This window comes from Vipera berus (genome assembly GCF_964194415.1).
Source record: "Vipera berus genome assembly, chromosome: 1".
Classification (NCBI taxonomy): domain Eukaryota; kingdom Metazoa; phylum Chordata; class Lepidosauria; order Squamata; family Viperidae; genus Vipera; species Vipera berus.
The window spans coordinates 185,017,914-185,032,934 of NC_138202.1; the positions used below are offsets into that span (position 1 = coordinate 185,017,914).

General features: G+C 40.6%; 1 protein-coding gene across 5 annotated transcripts in view; it reads right to left on the minus strand.

Moving 5' to 3' along the window:
* Nucleotides 1-1,572: 1,572 nt before the first annotated feature.
* Nucleotides 1,573-15,021, minus strand: part of LRRFIP1 (LRR binding FLII interacting protein 1) — a 156,391-nt gene continuing 142,942 nt past the window's right edge. For 2 of the 5 annotated variants that reach the window (XM_081312982.1, XM_081312980.1), the window contains 3 exons: nucleotides 8,995-9,087; nucleotides 8,358-8,409; nucleotides 1,573-5,491 (listed from right to left, as the gene is read on the minus strand). In XM_081312982.1, coding sequence (XP_081169108.1) covers nucleotides 3,621-5,491; nucleotides 8,358-8,409; nucleotides 8,995-9,087 — 2,016 coding nt within the window. In that variant the 3' untranslated portion in view covers nucleotides 1,573-3,620. Of the gene's footprint in view, nucleotides 5,492-8,357; nucleotides 8,500-8,994; nucleotides 9,088-15,021 lie in introns of all 5 variants that reach the window. The other 3 variants (XM_081312981.1, XM_081312984.1, XM_081312983.1) reach the window with 3 other exon arrangements.

The following is a 15,021-nucleotide window of genomic DNA, read 5'->3' on the forward strand; positions in this document are numbered from 1 at the left end:
TTCCCGAACTGAAGCAATGGATTGCTCAATTACAAAATATCTGGCCAATTGCTAGGAAAGCATTAGATGATGCCAAAAAAGCATACAAGACACAGGCAGAAAAAAAAAGAACCGATCCCACACCATTCAGGGTAGGAGAGATGGTATATTTATCCACAAAATACCTGAAATCACTCCAACCCTGTAAAAAACTAGGACCAAAATATATTGGACCTTTTCCAATTAAGAAAATCATAAACCCAGTAACAGTTGAATTAGAACTACCCCAAAATCTTAGACGAATACACCCAGTCTTTCATTGCAGTTTAATAAAGAGAGAACAACAATCACCCCTACGAACAAAAATCCCACCACCACCACCACCCCATCATTGTGGAAGGAGAACAACATTTTGAAGTGAAAGAAATCTTGGATTCCAGAAAACACCACGGAACGATACAATATTTAGTGGCATGGAAACACCTCCCCTCCTCAGAAAATGAGTGGGTTAACAAACTTCACGTTAAAGCACCAAGGTTGCGTAAGAGATCTCATACAGAATATTCGAACAAACCGGCTAACATTTATATGTTTTCTTTTCTCCGCAGATGGACCCATCTTTTTTCTGAAAGGAGAGCCAATTGTCAGAATCCATTTATATCACATTTCATAAATATATGGTTAGAATACTGGGCCTATCCTAGGGATTCTGCCATCTCTCTGAGGGAGGGGAGAGGATGTTTATTCAGATTGCCGTAGGCTGTTTTCAAAGACCAGGAAAGCTTTTGATCTGGGGGGGAAGAGAGGGGGAGAGACAGATCTGGTTTGTATCTCCATTTGAAACTGAAAGGAAGAAGACAATAACAATAAAACGCAAGAAGTTTTCCCTTTCCCACGAAAGGGCCTGACACCTAAGTAACTGATGTCAGCCTGACCAAATGGACTCGGGGGGGGGGGTTGAAACGGGAATGCTTTATATAGTATTGAAATGTAACTCAATGTCAGATCCCGTCTTGTATTGCCACAACCGATCTCATCCTAGTAAACTTTTCCTTTTGGACAAACTTGGATCCAGGAGTTCTTATTTCCTAAGATGTGGATTGGGGTGGGTTCTGACACTAACCTTTCAAATAATTTGTACTGGATGGCTCCCTAACAGTTTACAGCAACATGGTGAATCTGGAGAGGAGGAATTTGTTTTACCATCAGATCAACACAATGGGATGTAAGCAAACAATCCTGTTCTGACAAAGTGATTATGCAACCAAATGATTCATTTCATGGAGCTGAACACAGGACATCCACCTTTTTTACATTATAAACTTTCACATTTATTTTGGAGATCATTAACAGGCTTTTCCCTAATTTAGTATTTTTGCTGCAGATAATAAACAGAGGGCTCTCACTAATAACAATAACATTATGAAAAAATACAAGTTACTTGCACAAAAGACACTTCTGTAATAATCTCACATAAATTAATTTAGCAGCATGGAGCATACTCAAAAATGACAATAATTAAAGTTAACAACTTAAATTTAGTAAAGAATTTACATATTTACTGAAAGAAAGAACATCTGAATTTAGTGGAAATCATGTGAGAATATATGCAATGTGACATTTTAGTCACAATGTGATGCCACATTGGGCACTGTGTGAGAATTCTTTAATGTAAAGAAAATTATTTTGTAATGAATGGCTACTACATTATGAGTAAGCTCAAAATAAAATTTTAAGATTAAGATACAAAAGAAAACCATATAGTAATAATTTATAAGGAATAAACAAGAGTTCCTTATAAATGATGTTGCAGGTATAAAACATTTAGACTAGATGAGATTAGAATTATTCAATATCACCTTTATTATTTTTATAAAGAATTCAAGGCAGTGAATATACCTAATACTCCTTCCTCCTATTTCCATATAATTTTACAATTACAAGAACTGCTGCCTAATGCATATTAATGCAACTTGTGCACTATACATATTCAAACAACTGAATAGTATAACCATCTCAGATAAAATAGTAATCCTTTTCAATGAGTTTCTCCTCTCCTCTTGTCTTGTCTCATCATCCCTCATCTCTTTTTCCTCCCAAAATACAGGATGCTTATTTTACAGATACATTTCTCAGCATAGGGAATGAGCAATAATTATCAATTTCTTTAAAACTATTAATATGCCTTTTAAAATATGTTTGCTGAAATGACAGTTACACCAAATGTAAGAACTATTAATTAAATCAATTTTACAAAGAAATGAGAAGAGACATTTTAAAATATAAATCTTTATTTCCATCATATACATTTGATACCTTATATTTTTAATGTTTTTCTATTTTTATGTAATATATTGTTACACTGCTATATAACTATACAAATTTTAGAGTTTGCATTCTTTTAATTTTAGTATGGTAGAGCAGAAGTTAAAATTACCTTGTTCATTAAAAGTGTTCCAAGTTTTTATATGCTCATAAATGTTTTATGTTATTTTAAAAATTATATGCTCATAAATGAAAAACTTCCAGATTTATTTTAGCCATTATTAACTCTCTTTTAGAAAAAAAAGAGTATGTTAAATATTTATCATAAAATTGCAGTAACTATTATCTTTCATTTTGTGAGTTAAATAGAGATAATTATTACAGAGACAATCAAAACTGCCTATATTCCAGCAAAAATTAAAGGGATAGATTTCCCAATATAAGAAAATATTTGTTTACATTCAATTATATCTATTTCTTTGCAAGGCAATGTACAGAGAACAAATGATAGTATCTTTTAAGAAAATTGATTACAATTTGCAGTAAATATCACTTAATACAAAGGCTAAATATAAAGTGAACTGAAAGTTTTTTATGATACATAAACCTACACAGATTACAGTGAAAGAGACAGAGGAAGAGAGACATTGGATCAAGAGCATGTGATTTATGTATCAATTGCATAGACATTAAGTTAAATCCACTGATTCAAACCGATAAGAGCTTGATTTGGTAAGAAAAGACTGAATCGGGTGTGACTGAATTCTATATGATTCTTAATAAATGATTTTTTTTACTATAAATAATAATCAGTAATTCTTATAGTGCTTTATGCCTATATCTTTGGCAATAGAAATGGTATTAATTTGGAGTGGGTGAAACATACACAGTTTACTAATTTACAAATAGTCATAATTTCATTATTGTTATTCATTCAGCTTGACCTTGTCTTTTTTGTTCAGAAAGCATAGCAGTATTGAAGCTAGAGTTCTATATAATAACTTGAAATCAAATATAAATGTATCAGACTAGTGATATTTTATCAAAAAGCTAGCATGCATCCTAATAATTCCCAAGAATTTTCTAATCCTAGCATTCATTAAATTTTTTAGAGAACACATACTATATTTGATGGAATAGTAAAAAGCAGCTCATTGGGAGTTAGGATAATAGATTTGATTAGAATATAGTTAAACTTGACAAAAAAGGTAGCCTCCACACATCCATACATTATTGACTACTTTGCATTATTTAGAATATGACATTAATTCAACGGTAGAACTTCTTTCAAATTTTGACTTTTTAAAAATTAAAGTATTTTTGCTTTTTAACAGATGCCTGGTGAATAATGTGGAACAATGATCCAGTTTCTGAGTTTATGATATAATGCAATCTTCTCGAGATTTACCTTTACCCTTCTTAAACCTCTGTGTTTCCTCTTTACTTTCATTCATAGCACTCTCTAAGTTATCTAATTGTTCTGGTGTATAATCAGCAATTTGTACTGAACTGATTTCATCCAACAATTTACTTTTGTCTTCCAGCAGTCCATATTGTGACTTTGTTGCTTCAGAAACAGAGAAATCAATCTGCACAAATTTGGCTTCTTCAAAGGTATGTCCTTTCAGGTGCTGAATACTATCACTTTCTTCCACAAGAGCCTCAGATCCAACTTCATCTGCTGAGATAACTTTTTCATTATCTTTATTAGTCTGAACATTCCTCTTTTCAGAAGTTTTCAATTCTCCAAAAGAAGCCCCATCAACATCTAAAGCTTCATGATATTCTTCTACAACTACTTCTTCACTCTTGGGTTCAGTTTGTTCAATGAATTCAGTCTTCTGTAATTCAAGACAAACAACCTCCTCAATATCTGGCATAATATTGTGAATTTCTTCATGCAGTTTTCTGCAGTTTTTATCCTCTTTATTCCTAGTGCATGCTTCTTCAATGCCCTCATTCATTATAGTTGTAGTTACAGCAGACTCAATACTATCGTCTTCTTTATCTACACTTTGTTTTCCTGCAGACAAGTCTTCTTTATGAGTGTCAGCAACTTCTTTATTTATCATATTAGTAACAGCCAGAGCTCCATCTACACAAGCTGATTTTATATTACAGCTGGAACCATTCTCTATGTTTGCATTTGTTTCTTTATGGGTCTGGCATTTGCTTTGATTTATATAATCTACAACAGTTTGTTCTGCATGAACATCTTTCACAGTACACTCGTCATTCTTTTCCTCAAAATCTAAATAAGCATTTAATGCCTTCATATCTTCAACATTTTCTTTATTTGCTACTAAATCTTGCTCATTTTGTTCATCAACAACTGCATCATATTTTGAAGGTGGTGAATGGATTTCTTCAGTTTTAACTTGTTTTTGTTCCTCTCCAAACTCATTCACAATAACTTTCGTAATATATGATGTTCTTTTTTGTTCTTCTGCAGAATCTACTACTTGGCCCTCCTGCTGCAGTATTATACTTTGTGCCTCATTCTCTTCATTTGTTTCACATATTTCTATTTTTGGCTCTTTTGCTACAGCAATTATGGCAGCATTTTGTTCATTTTTAAGAAATTCTCTGTTTAAATCTCCCTCAACAACTCCATTTTTTGATTGTTCACTATTATGACCAATGCTTGAGGCTTTCATAAGGATAACTTCTACCAATTCTGGTGAAGTAGAAATTGCCATGTGTCCATTATTTATAAAATCTAAAGCTTCCCAAAATACTTCACTATTACCTTCTGATTCATCAACTGCAATATCTATTTGTTTTTCTTCATTTTGCTGTTGTGGAACTATTTCTAAATTGACATGTATTTTTTGATTAATCTCAATAATAGGATCTGCCATATAATTTTGATTATGAGTTACATTTATATTTCTATCAGACACTTTCTCTTCTGAAATATGACTTGGTGAAACCCCTTCAACCTTTAATTCATCTGAGTATCTTTTTTCAACGGAATAAACAATTTCTGGGATACATTCTGAGTAATTTTTTACAGGATCCTCAGGTACACTATTTAATTTCATTGTTGATGTAATTTTGGTTTTAGTGACTTTCTTAGCCTCTACATTTTCACCAGCAGGCAACGTCTTTATTTCCAAACATTTGAGAATGTTTTCCTGATCCTTAGTATCCTCTGTATTTTCCTCATGCTCAGTATTCTGCAAGATTTCTCTTTTCCCCATATTCTCCAAAATCTCATTTTCCATCTCCACTTCATTTGCTCTGCCTAAAAGATCATTATAAGAAAGTTGAAGGGACCACAATATAGATACATCATTTAAGTATGCTATCACTTACCTTTCCACTTAAACAGAATTAGTAACATGTTAAAAAGTATCACCTTTGCAAATTATATGAAGGCAAAGAAAGAACATGACTTAAAATATCTGAACAGAAAAGTATCACTGTAAACGATATTGTATTTTTATTACTTTAAGTGGATTGTACAAATTAAAATTCCTTGTTTTTAATTTTTTTTAATATAATAATTTAAATACTCAAAGTTTCATTAACTATGTTAATGGGATATATGGCTGGGATAAATATCACTGTAATAACTATTATAAATAAGTATTATGAATAGCAATATAATTAATTTTACAGGCAGGCCTCAACTTATGACCATTTGTTTAGCAACTGTTAAAAAGTAATGATGGTGCTGAAACAAATGACTTATGACTGGTCCTCACATGACCATCACAGCATGCCTGTGGTCTATGACTGCAATTCAGGTAATTAGCAACCAGCATGTATTTACAATAGTTGCAGCATTCCAGGATCATATGTTTACCATTTGCAATCTTCCCATCTAGCTTATGACAAGCAAAATCAATGGGGAAAACTGGATTTGTTTAACCATGGCAAAAAAAAAAAGTTGCAGAAATCAGGGATAGTTATGTGATGACTCACATAATGACCACACTGCTTAGTGAGTAAAGTTCTAGCCCCAATTGTGGTCACAAATTAAGCACCACCTGTAATTACTACCTAAAACTTAACATTTATTTATTTATTTATTTATTTATTTATTTATTTATTTATTTATTTATTTATTTATTTATTTATTTTTGGGAGTTATATGCCGCCCTATCTCCCGAAGGACTCAGGGCGGCTAACAACAATAAAAACAACAATACAAAAGTTAAAAGAAATTAAATAAACAGCCCCAATAAATAAGTTAAACTAAACAATTAAAAATTAAAAACATTTTAAAAAAACCTGTCGTCAGTCCAGGTCAGCCTGATGAAAAAGGAAAGTTTTAAGGCCGCAGCGAAAGGACCAGAGATCCGGGGCCATCCGGAGCTCAAGGGGGAGTTGGTTCCACAGGGCTGGCCCTCCCCCTGGGGGTTGCCAGCCAACATTGTCTAGCTGACGGCACCCTGAGGAGGCCCTCTCTGTGTGAGCGCACTGGGCGATGGGAAGTCGTTTCCGGCAGCAGACGGTCCTGCAAATATTCTGGGCCTAGGCCATGTAGGGCTTTAAAGGTAAGTACCAGCACCTTAAATCTCACCCGGAAGACAACCGGTAACCAATGCAGCTCACGCAGGAGGGGTGTAATATGGGAGTATCGGGGTGCTCCCATCACTACCTGCGCGGCCGCATTCTGCACCAGCTGGAGCCTCCGGGTGGTCTTCAAGGGCAGCCCCATGTAGAGAGCATTGCAGTAATCTATCCAGGAGGTAACGAGTGCATGAGTGACTGTACGTAGGGCATCTCGGTCCAGATAGGGGTGGAACTGGCGCACCAGATGAACCTGGGCAAACGCCCCCCTGCCCACGACTCCAATATGATCTTCAAAACTGAGTCGTCAGTCCAGGAGGACGCCTAAATTGCGTGCCCTATCAACGGAAGGTAACACCTCTCCTCCCATAACCAAAGATGGAACCTCTTGGACAAGTCGAGATGCTGGTACGTAAAGCCACTCAGTCTTGGCCGGGTTGAGCTGGAGCCTGTTCTTCCCCATCCAAATCCGTACCGCTTCCAGGCAACAGGACATCACACCGAGGGCATCGCTGGGTTGGTTTGGGGTGGAGATGAAAAGCTGGGTATCAATTGATGATACCTCACCCCGAAACCATGGATGATCTCACCCAGTGGTTTCATATAGATGTTGAACAGGAGGGGCGAGAGTACTGACCCCTGAGGCACCCCACAACTAAGGGGCCTAGGGGTTGACCTCTGCCCTCCTGCCAACACCGTCTGCGAACAGCCCGAGAGGTAGGGGAACCACCGTAAAACGGTGCCTCCCACTCCCAACCCCTCAAGACGTCGCAGCAAGATATCATGGTCGATGGTATCAAAAGCCGCTGAGAGGTCTAACAGGACCAGGACAGAGGAATAACCCCTGTCTCGGGCCTGCCAGAGATCATCCACCAGTGCGACCAATGCCGTCTCCGTGCTGTACCCAGGCCTGAAACCCAATTGGTACGGATCCAGATACTCAGTTTCCTCCAGGACCAAAGGGAGCTGCTGTGCCACCACACTCTCAACAACCTTTGCAAGGAAGTGAAGGTTGGAGACAGGACGAAAGTTATTTAAAATAGCTGGATCCAAGGCAGGTTTCTTGAGGAAGGGCCTTACCACTGCCTCTTTCAAGGCGGCAGGGAAGCACCCCTCATTCAAGGAAGCATTAATAACTGCCAGGAGCCAGCCTCGTGTAACCTCCCAAGCCGCATAAACCAGCCAGGAGAGACACGGGTCCAACAAACACGTGGCGGCACTTAATTTCCCCATGATCCTGTCCACTTCATCCGGAGTCACAGGATTCAAGTGCTTTTTATATACAATGCTGGAAACCAAAACAAAGTTAATGTCTACAAATAATATATACACAATATATTATGCTTAATATATTAAAATGACATTTACACTAGGTATATTGGTTTTTCTGAAAGTGGGAATTAAACAACATCCAATTAAAACTCTTCTCACCAAAAAACCTCACTTTAAAAAAAAAGGTAATGGCCTTAAGTTATTGTTATACTAAGGAAAAGTTAATATGTATAGACCATGCAGAATATTATTGTAGATTATAAACATTTTCAAGCAAAAATAATCATATACAGTATCTTAGTACAATGCAAATGGCTTACCTTCTGTACAATCCTCAGATACTTTAAAGGCATGACTTGTCTCTGAAACAACCTTGGAAGAATTTGAGAGTCTATCATTAGCAAGACAATCAGAGATTTCTCCATTGATAACTACTCCTAAATTGGTGATTATTCCATATTGCTGTGAATGCAAAACAAAATATATTTATAACATTATTTCCATGTAAAGTATATTTGCAAAAACTGAAATCCTGCATAATAAAATCACATGAATGCAAGTTATGAGACTAGTATGAATGTAATAACTAATTAGATAACAGTACTAAAACTTTTGCAGCAAGTGGTGATATTCACAGATTATGCTACAACCTAAGAAAAAACAATTCATGATACAACTTCAGGCTACAGCTTAAAATGTTTACATATATGTTTTTGTCCAATATCAATTCTTCCTAATTTCCAAATGTTGTTAAATGCACTTCAAGAGCAGCATAATGAGACAATACAATTAGTTAAGAAAACAATGATGTGCCACAGCTAGTTTAAGCTCATCAAATAAAGGAACACCCAAGGAAAACCTCTTTCTGGTACACAGAAATAAAATGCTATTATTTAATACTACTACCTTTTATACTTTATATTTTTTGCTTGTGTTTGTTTGCTTGTTTCATCATACCTTCAATTGTTCCTCCAGTAAAATCACCTCCTCTCTAAGATCATCTCGCTCACTTCTTAGGGAATCAAAGAAAACTTTCTGCCTTTCTAATCCCTAAGTATTTAACAAAGAAGCAGAAGATAAAGACAATAAAATCAGAAAAAGAAAGAGTAAGAAAGTTAGCAATAAGAATCAGAAACTTTCCACAAAATAAAAGATTTGCATAAAATAAGTAATGCTTATTTACAGAAATTTCTCTTAAATGACATTAAGGGAGCCCTGATGTGGTTAGAATGCAGTATTGCAAGATAACTCTGCCCACAGCCTGGAGTTCAATCCTGAACAGCTCAAGGTTGACTCTGCCTTCCATCAGTCCAAGGTAGATAAAATGAGGACCCAGATTTTTTTGAGGGGGGGGCTGGAGGCAATATGCTCAAAGAGTGCTGCAAAGTACTATGGGGCAGTATACAAGTCTAAGTGCTATTGTTAATAGCTGGTTTCATGTTTCAATTTCCATTAAAAATGGCTTTCCTAAACTGTCACTCACAAGCCTAGTTCACTCACTTGCAAACTTACTGTATTTTCTGGTGTATAAGACGACTTTTTAACCCATGAAAATCTTCTCAAAAGTTGGGGGGTCGTCTTATATGCCGGGTCGTCTTATACGCCGGAAAAAAACATAAATCAGTCGAGCGTCCCCATTCTTGCAAAGCCGGGCTGCCCCGCGTAACCAAGCTATCTCCGGCGCGGCTCCGGGACATGGCTGGGCGGGAGCGTTGGGCGGCTCTCCCCACGCAAAGGCGGCGCTGCCCGTTGGCTCTTGGCCCGAAGGGAGGGCCTCGCGCCCGCCGGACTCACCTGTCACCAGCACTGCTCTCCCCCCGTGGGGATGCGCTTCCGCCAGGTGGTGCTGGCCGAGACGAGCCAGCAGGCAGCCGCCGTGAGCGCGGCGCTGAGGGGCAGCGGCAGGACGGCCTGGCCCAGCGCCTGCAGGACGGCCAGCAGTGCCACGTGCAGCAGCAGCCGCCGGCTCAGCAACAGGTCCAAGCGCAGGAACCGCAACGCCAGGCTGCCCAGGAAAAGCAGCCACACCGAGAGGCTGCACGCCCAGTCCAGCTCCATGAGGGGCAGGGCGGGAAGCCGGCCGGGAAGAGGGACCGGGAGCCCAGGCCAAGCGCGCCTCGGCCGACAGTGAAAGGCGGCGGGTGGAGCTGCCCCGCCCTGCACCCAATGGGAGATGTTCAAGGCCTGGGGGGGAAGCAGGAGGGGCGCCGGCCGTGGCAGGGTGGCGGCTGCCCTCCGGCGCTGCCTGCCGCCCGGGAAACGCTGCACCTCGGGGGCCGGCAGAAGCGTGGGAGCAGCGGGAGGGCTAGCGGGGCCAGTCGGGCCTTCGCCTCCTCTGTGACGGACAGGGAGGGCAGGGCGGCCCTCCGCTCTCGCCTTTGCGGGTCTTGTATGCGCAGGTGCAATTGGCAAAAGTTGCCCCCTCGCCGCCCCCCACAAGGCCTAGGAGCCCTCAGGTGAAACGGCCCCTTTTGCACGTCCCCCACGCCCTCCCCTGAGAAGAGCCTCCTGGGCTGAGAGGCTTCCTCCTGGCAAGAGCCCCCCCAGCAGCCCCTCTTCCCCGCAGGGGCCTGAGAGCCGCCTTCTGTGGGGTGGAGCTGGACCCCAGGTGCTGGTGGGGTGGTTGCACCACCACCCCCGCAGGAGGCCTCCCCTGCATCCCGCCTGGGGAGGGAGTGCCCACCCGCCGCCAGGCCATTCCAAGTTCCAGGAACTTCCCGGGACTTCTGGCGGGCCTGGCGCCTCTCCCCCGTAGACCACGCAGCGGCCCTCGCCAGCTGGCCTCGGCATGGCCGCCCCAAGCCCGCCTCTCCAGCATGTCTTCCGAGCCCACCTGGCTGACTGCCTCCTGGGCGGGGCTTGGCTCCAGACGCACGGCTGCTCCATTTGCAAATGTGCTCTCAAATGGGTGGTTGGAAGGAAAAGCCCCTTTGGGCTTCAAAAGGGAGGCTATGCACCATCTGCATCAGATGGGGCTGAATCGGGCTTGTGTCAGACACCTGGCAACTGGCATGTAAGTATTTTCCAGCATATAAGACGAAAAACCTTGAAAATCTTCTTAAAAGTCGGGGGTCGTCTTATACGCTGGGTCGTCTTATACGCCGGAAAATACGGTAGTTCTATCTGAATTTCTTCACAATCTCTTTTTATGACTATAGCTTTATAGCTTTTTCTCTAACAATACCACTCAGAATTGCAACAGGGAACTTCTCCTTCCATTCTGGTAGCCAGTGAATTCTACTACCAGTAGAGTTGGCAAACTCATTACTTTAAAGTAACAGAGAAGTATTATGTGTAATGTGTTGCATATTAGTGAAAAATATTTAGTTCTGTTCTAAAGTCTTTATGACCAAAGGTTTTTAAATTTGCAGTTCTGCTGTTTGTACTAAGAAATATCCAAAATCTAGAATTCACTTTTAAGAGAAGTATTAACTACATTATAATAAAAGGAAACCATTCAACTCTTTCTGCTGAAGGCTAAATAACACAGAATGATCGATCCAGTGACAGATGATATGGAACTGTTACTTGTGGATATTAAATGTTCTTGAGGATGATGAAAACAACGTTGAAGAAGACCAGTCTGCAACTTGCTCATCTATCCTTTCGTCAATAAATCTCTAACAGAAGGAGTTATTTTAATCACACTGTTGGAGTTAAATACTGCAATCATCTTTAAAAAAACCATGCCCCCTCTTTTTTAAACAAAAAGTGCTTGGGAATGTAACGGCCAACCAATTTCAGATGCTTTTAAAAGCTATTTTGCCACAATTCATTTTAGTATGCTTTCCTCATTGATAATCGCATCCCAAGGTTGACTCAGCCTTCCATCCTTCCGTGGTAGGTAAAATGAGGACCCAGATTGTTGGGGGCAATTAAGCTGACTTTGTAATAATGCCGCTTGGGGGTGTGTGTGTGAAAGCCCAAATAAGCAGGCATATACATAAAATGAAGGCTACTGCTAAGCTTGTAAGCCGCCCTGAGTCTTCGGAGAAGGGCGGGATATAAATGGAATTAAAATAATAAAAAATAAAATAATATGCATTAAGGGAATTCCTGAACTCTAGTCTTCAGATTACCTTGAGAACCAAGGTTAATGATGTTCTTGGCTAAAGGGTAAATTTCTAAATATGCTGTTAGGGAATGGAAAGACATGGAATGGAAAGGTTTCCTTTGATATTATTCAGTTTACGGTAGAATGAAGAAGGGAGCAAAGGCAACAAAATATGGCCCTTTTCTGAAGAGAAGTAACACAACCTTTCAGTCAGAGAAATTCATTTCAAATATAATAAAATTAACTGCTAAGATACAATAAATGCATGAAAGAAACAGAAGGAAGTCAATTAATACATCTCCTAACTACGAAAACATGAAATATGCACTGCAACCTGAGAAGCTTCAAAGCAGCATTTGTTTCCTTAGATAGGCGGTAAAAACTCTCATAATACACATTGCAGCAGCTAATGCATGGTCATCTAAATTATAGCAGTGGATTCAGCTAATTCATCCAACTTTTCCAATAAGGCAGTGACACATAGTGCTAATAGTATGGCTATCATTCAGTAAGAGAAGATATATGAAGCTCCATATAATCTCTTGACCTATAGGCCAAGACAACATACCCACCCTCCAGAGAAACATAGATCCAGATGTTACCCTGGCTCCAGATGGTATTTTAAACTTTGGGTAGCTCCCAAGAAGGGAACATCTACAAGTGCACAAACCACAGATATACCGTGTTTCCCCAAAAATAAGACCTAGCTTGATTTTGGGGGGTGGGCCTAATATAAGCCCTATCCCAAAAATAAGCCATAGTTTTGGAATGAGGTGCACGCCTAAAAATCAAGCTAGGGCGTGGGTAACGCTTACCATTGCAGCCAGGCCTTCCATGCCCTGACACCTGCCTCACCAGCCCACTTCTGTGGCCACTTGCTGTCTGTTACGCACGTGCGTCACCCTCAGCCTCCATTTTGCAGGCAGAGACCTTCAGGAAATGCCCCTGCAGCTGAGAATGGAGTCCCCAGATTGACATGTGCATCAATCCAGAGCTCCATTCTCAGCTACAGAGGCATTTCCTAAAGACCCCTGACAGCTAAATGGATGCTGGGGGTGACATGCCCAAGTAGCAGCAAGCGGCCACAGAAGAATTGGGCTGACTGGGTGGGGTTGTTGATGTTGTTGCTGACACAAGGTGAGACCTTGGAAAAGACATCCCCCCAAAATAAGACTAAGTGCCTCTTTTGAAAGCAAAGAAAAAAAAGGACCAGATCTTATTTTCAGGGAAACATGGGTAGTAATGAACCCATTACTGGTACTACCAGAATTATATGAAGGAAAACATGTAAAGATGTTTCTGTCCTAGAAAAAATAAGCAATCTTTGTTCCCATCTGCTGAAAACAGGGCACAATTCTTAGCAACTTCTCGTTGATATTATCTGTCCACTACCAGCAACTTCCTCTTGTCACAATTTCTCAAAATACTTCAGAATTATGAAGCTGAGACACTTGTAGACAGTCAATATCCTTGAACATTCAGAACTCCTTTATGCACTATTCTGTAATGTCTAAGAAGAAAAAAAGAAATAGGACTTCAAAGTTTCAACTCAATGACTGGTGAAATAATCACATAGCCTCCTGCTATCAAAGCTGCAAACACTAACAATGTCAAAGTAGCATTTCTCATTTCCAACTACCATGTTTCCCTAAAAATAAGACTGGATCCTATATTAATTTTTGCTTCAAAAGACCCATTAGGGTTTATTTTCTGGTGATGACTTATTTTTTTTTTCATCACATCAGCCTGGCTGGGCGGCCTCCCCAGCTCATGCACAGAAGCTAGGTGGTGAGCACACAGAAGCCAGGTGGCGAGCACATGGGGTCTGATGGTATCCAGCAGCAGCCACAGCCTGCCAGCCCTTTGGGCGGAGCACTCTGGGGCTGCACAGCTCGAGGTGGCCTGAATGTCAAGAGTGCCGGGGACAGAGGCAAACAGAGACTACCTCTTTTCTATCCCTACCCTGGTTTGGGGAATCTGGTAGGCGGGCAAGGGTGGGGGCTAGCCAGAACCTCAATGATCAGCTTGTCTCTTTCACCCTCACTCCAAAGCAGCCTCCAGAGGCAGCCTGCATTGGCTCGTAAGAACGGGAAAGAAAGCTGGGCATCCCAAGACGTCCTACTCTGGGAGGCAACTCAGGTTTCACATGATGTGAGAGGAAAGCTTTGGAAACTGCCTTTTAATTTACATTCATCATCAATATTATAATCTATCCCTTTATTTTTCAAAAAAAATGCTTTGTATTTATGATTAGCCTCCTTGAATGCCAATGAGAAGGAATGGTACGAATCTGCAGAAATACAGACACTGGCATCCTCAAAGCTCACAATGCTTCCTCACTTGGGGCACACCACTGCTTTACAGGTGTGTTCAACTTCGAGGCTCAGCTAAACTCTTCAGCTGTGGTGGGCTGCAGTTCCCATCATCTTCAGGAAGCCTGGCCAATGGAAAACATAGGCCATTCTCCTCACAGCTGAAGCAGTCTGGCTCGACCAGAGTCAGGTTGGTCATCACAGGATGTGACGCATGTCAGTGGAACTGGAAGATGAGAGTGGGCAGCAGGAGCTAAACGCATACGGCAATGGTGGAATGCATAGCTTTTGTACACAAGAGGCCTCTCTGTCAATAGGAGACGCAGCCAAGGCTGGTTCTCCTGCTTCAGCAGCACTTCGCAGAGTTCCATGCCTATATTAGGTGGGTGTTGCAATCTGGCTGACAATCTTAACTGGGGCTTATTTTTGGGGTAGGGCTTATATTACGAGTATCCTGAAAAATCATGCTAGGGCTTATTTTTTGGTTGGGTCTTATTTTTGGGAAACATGGTAACAGGATGAGGAATCTGTACCTTAAATTACTTTCCCTAAAGTGACCATTCTCTGTAATAACTCTCAAATACCAATAACCTGCATCCACAATGGACTGCCTTTCTC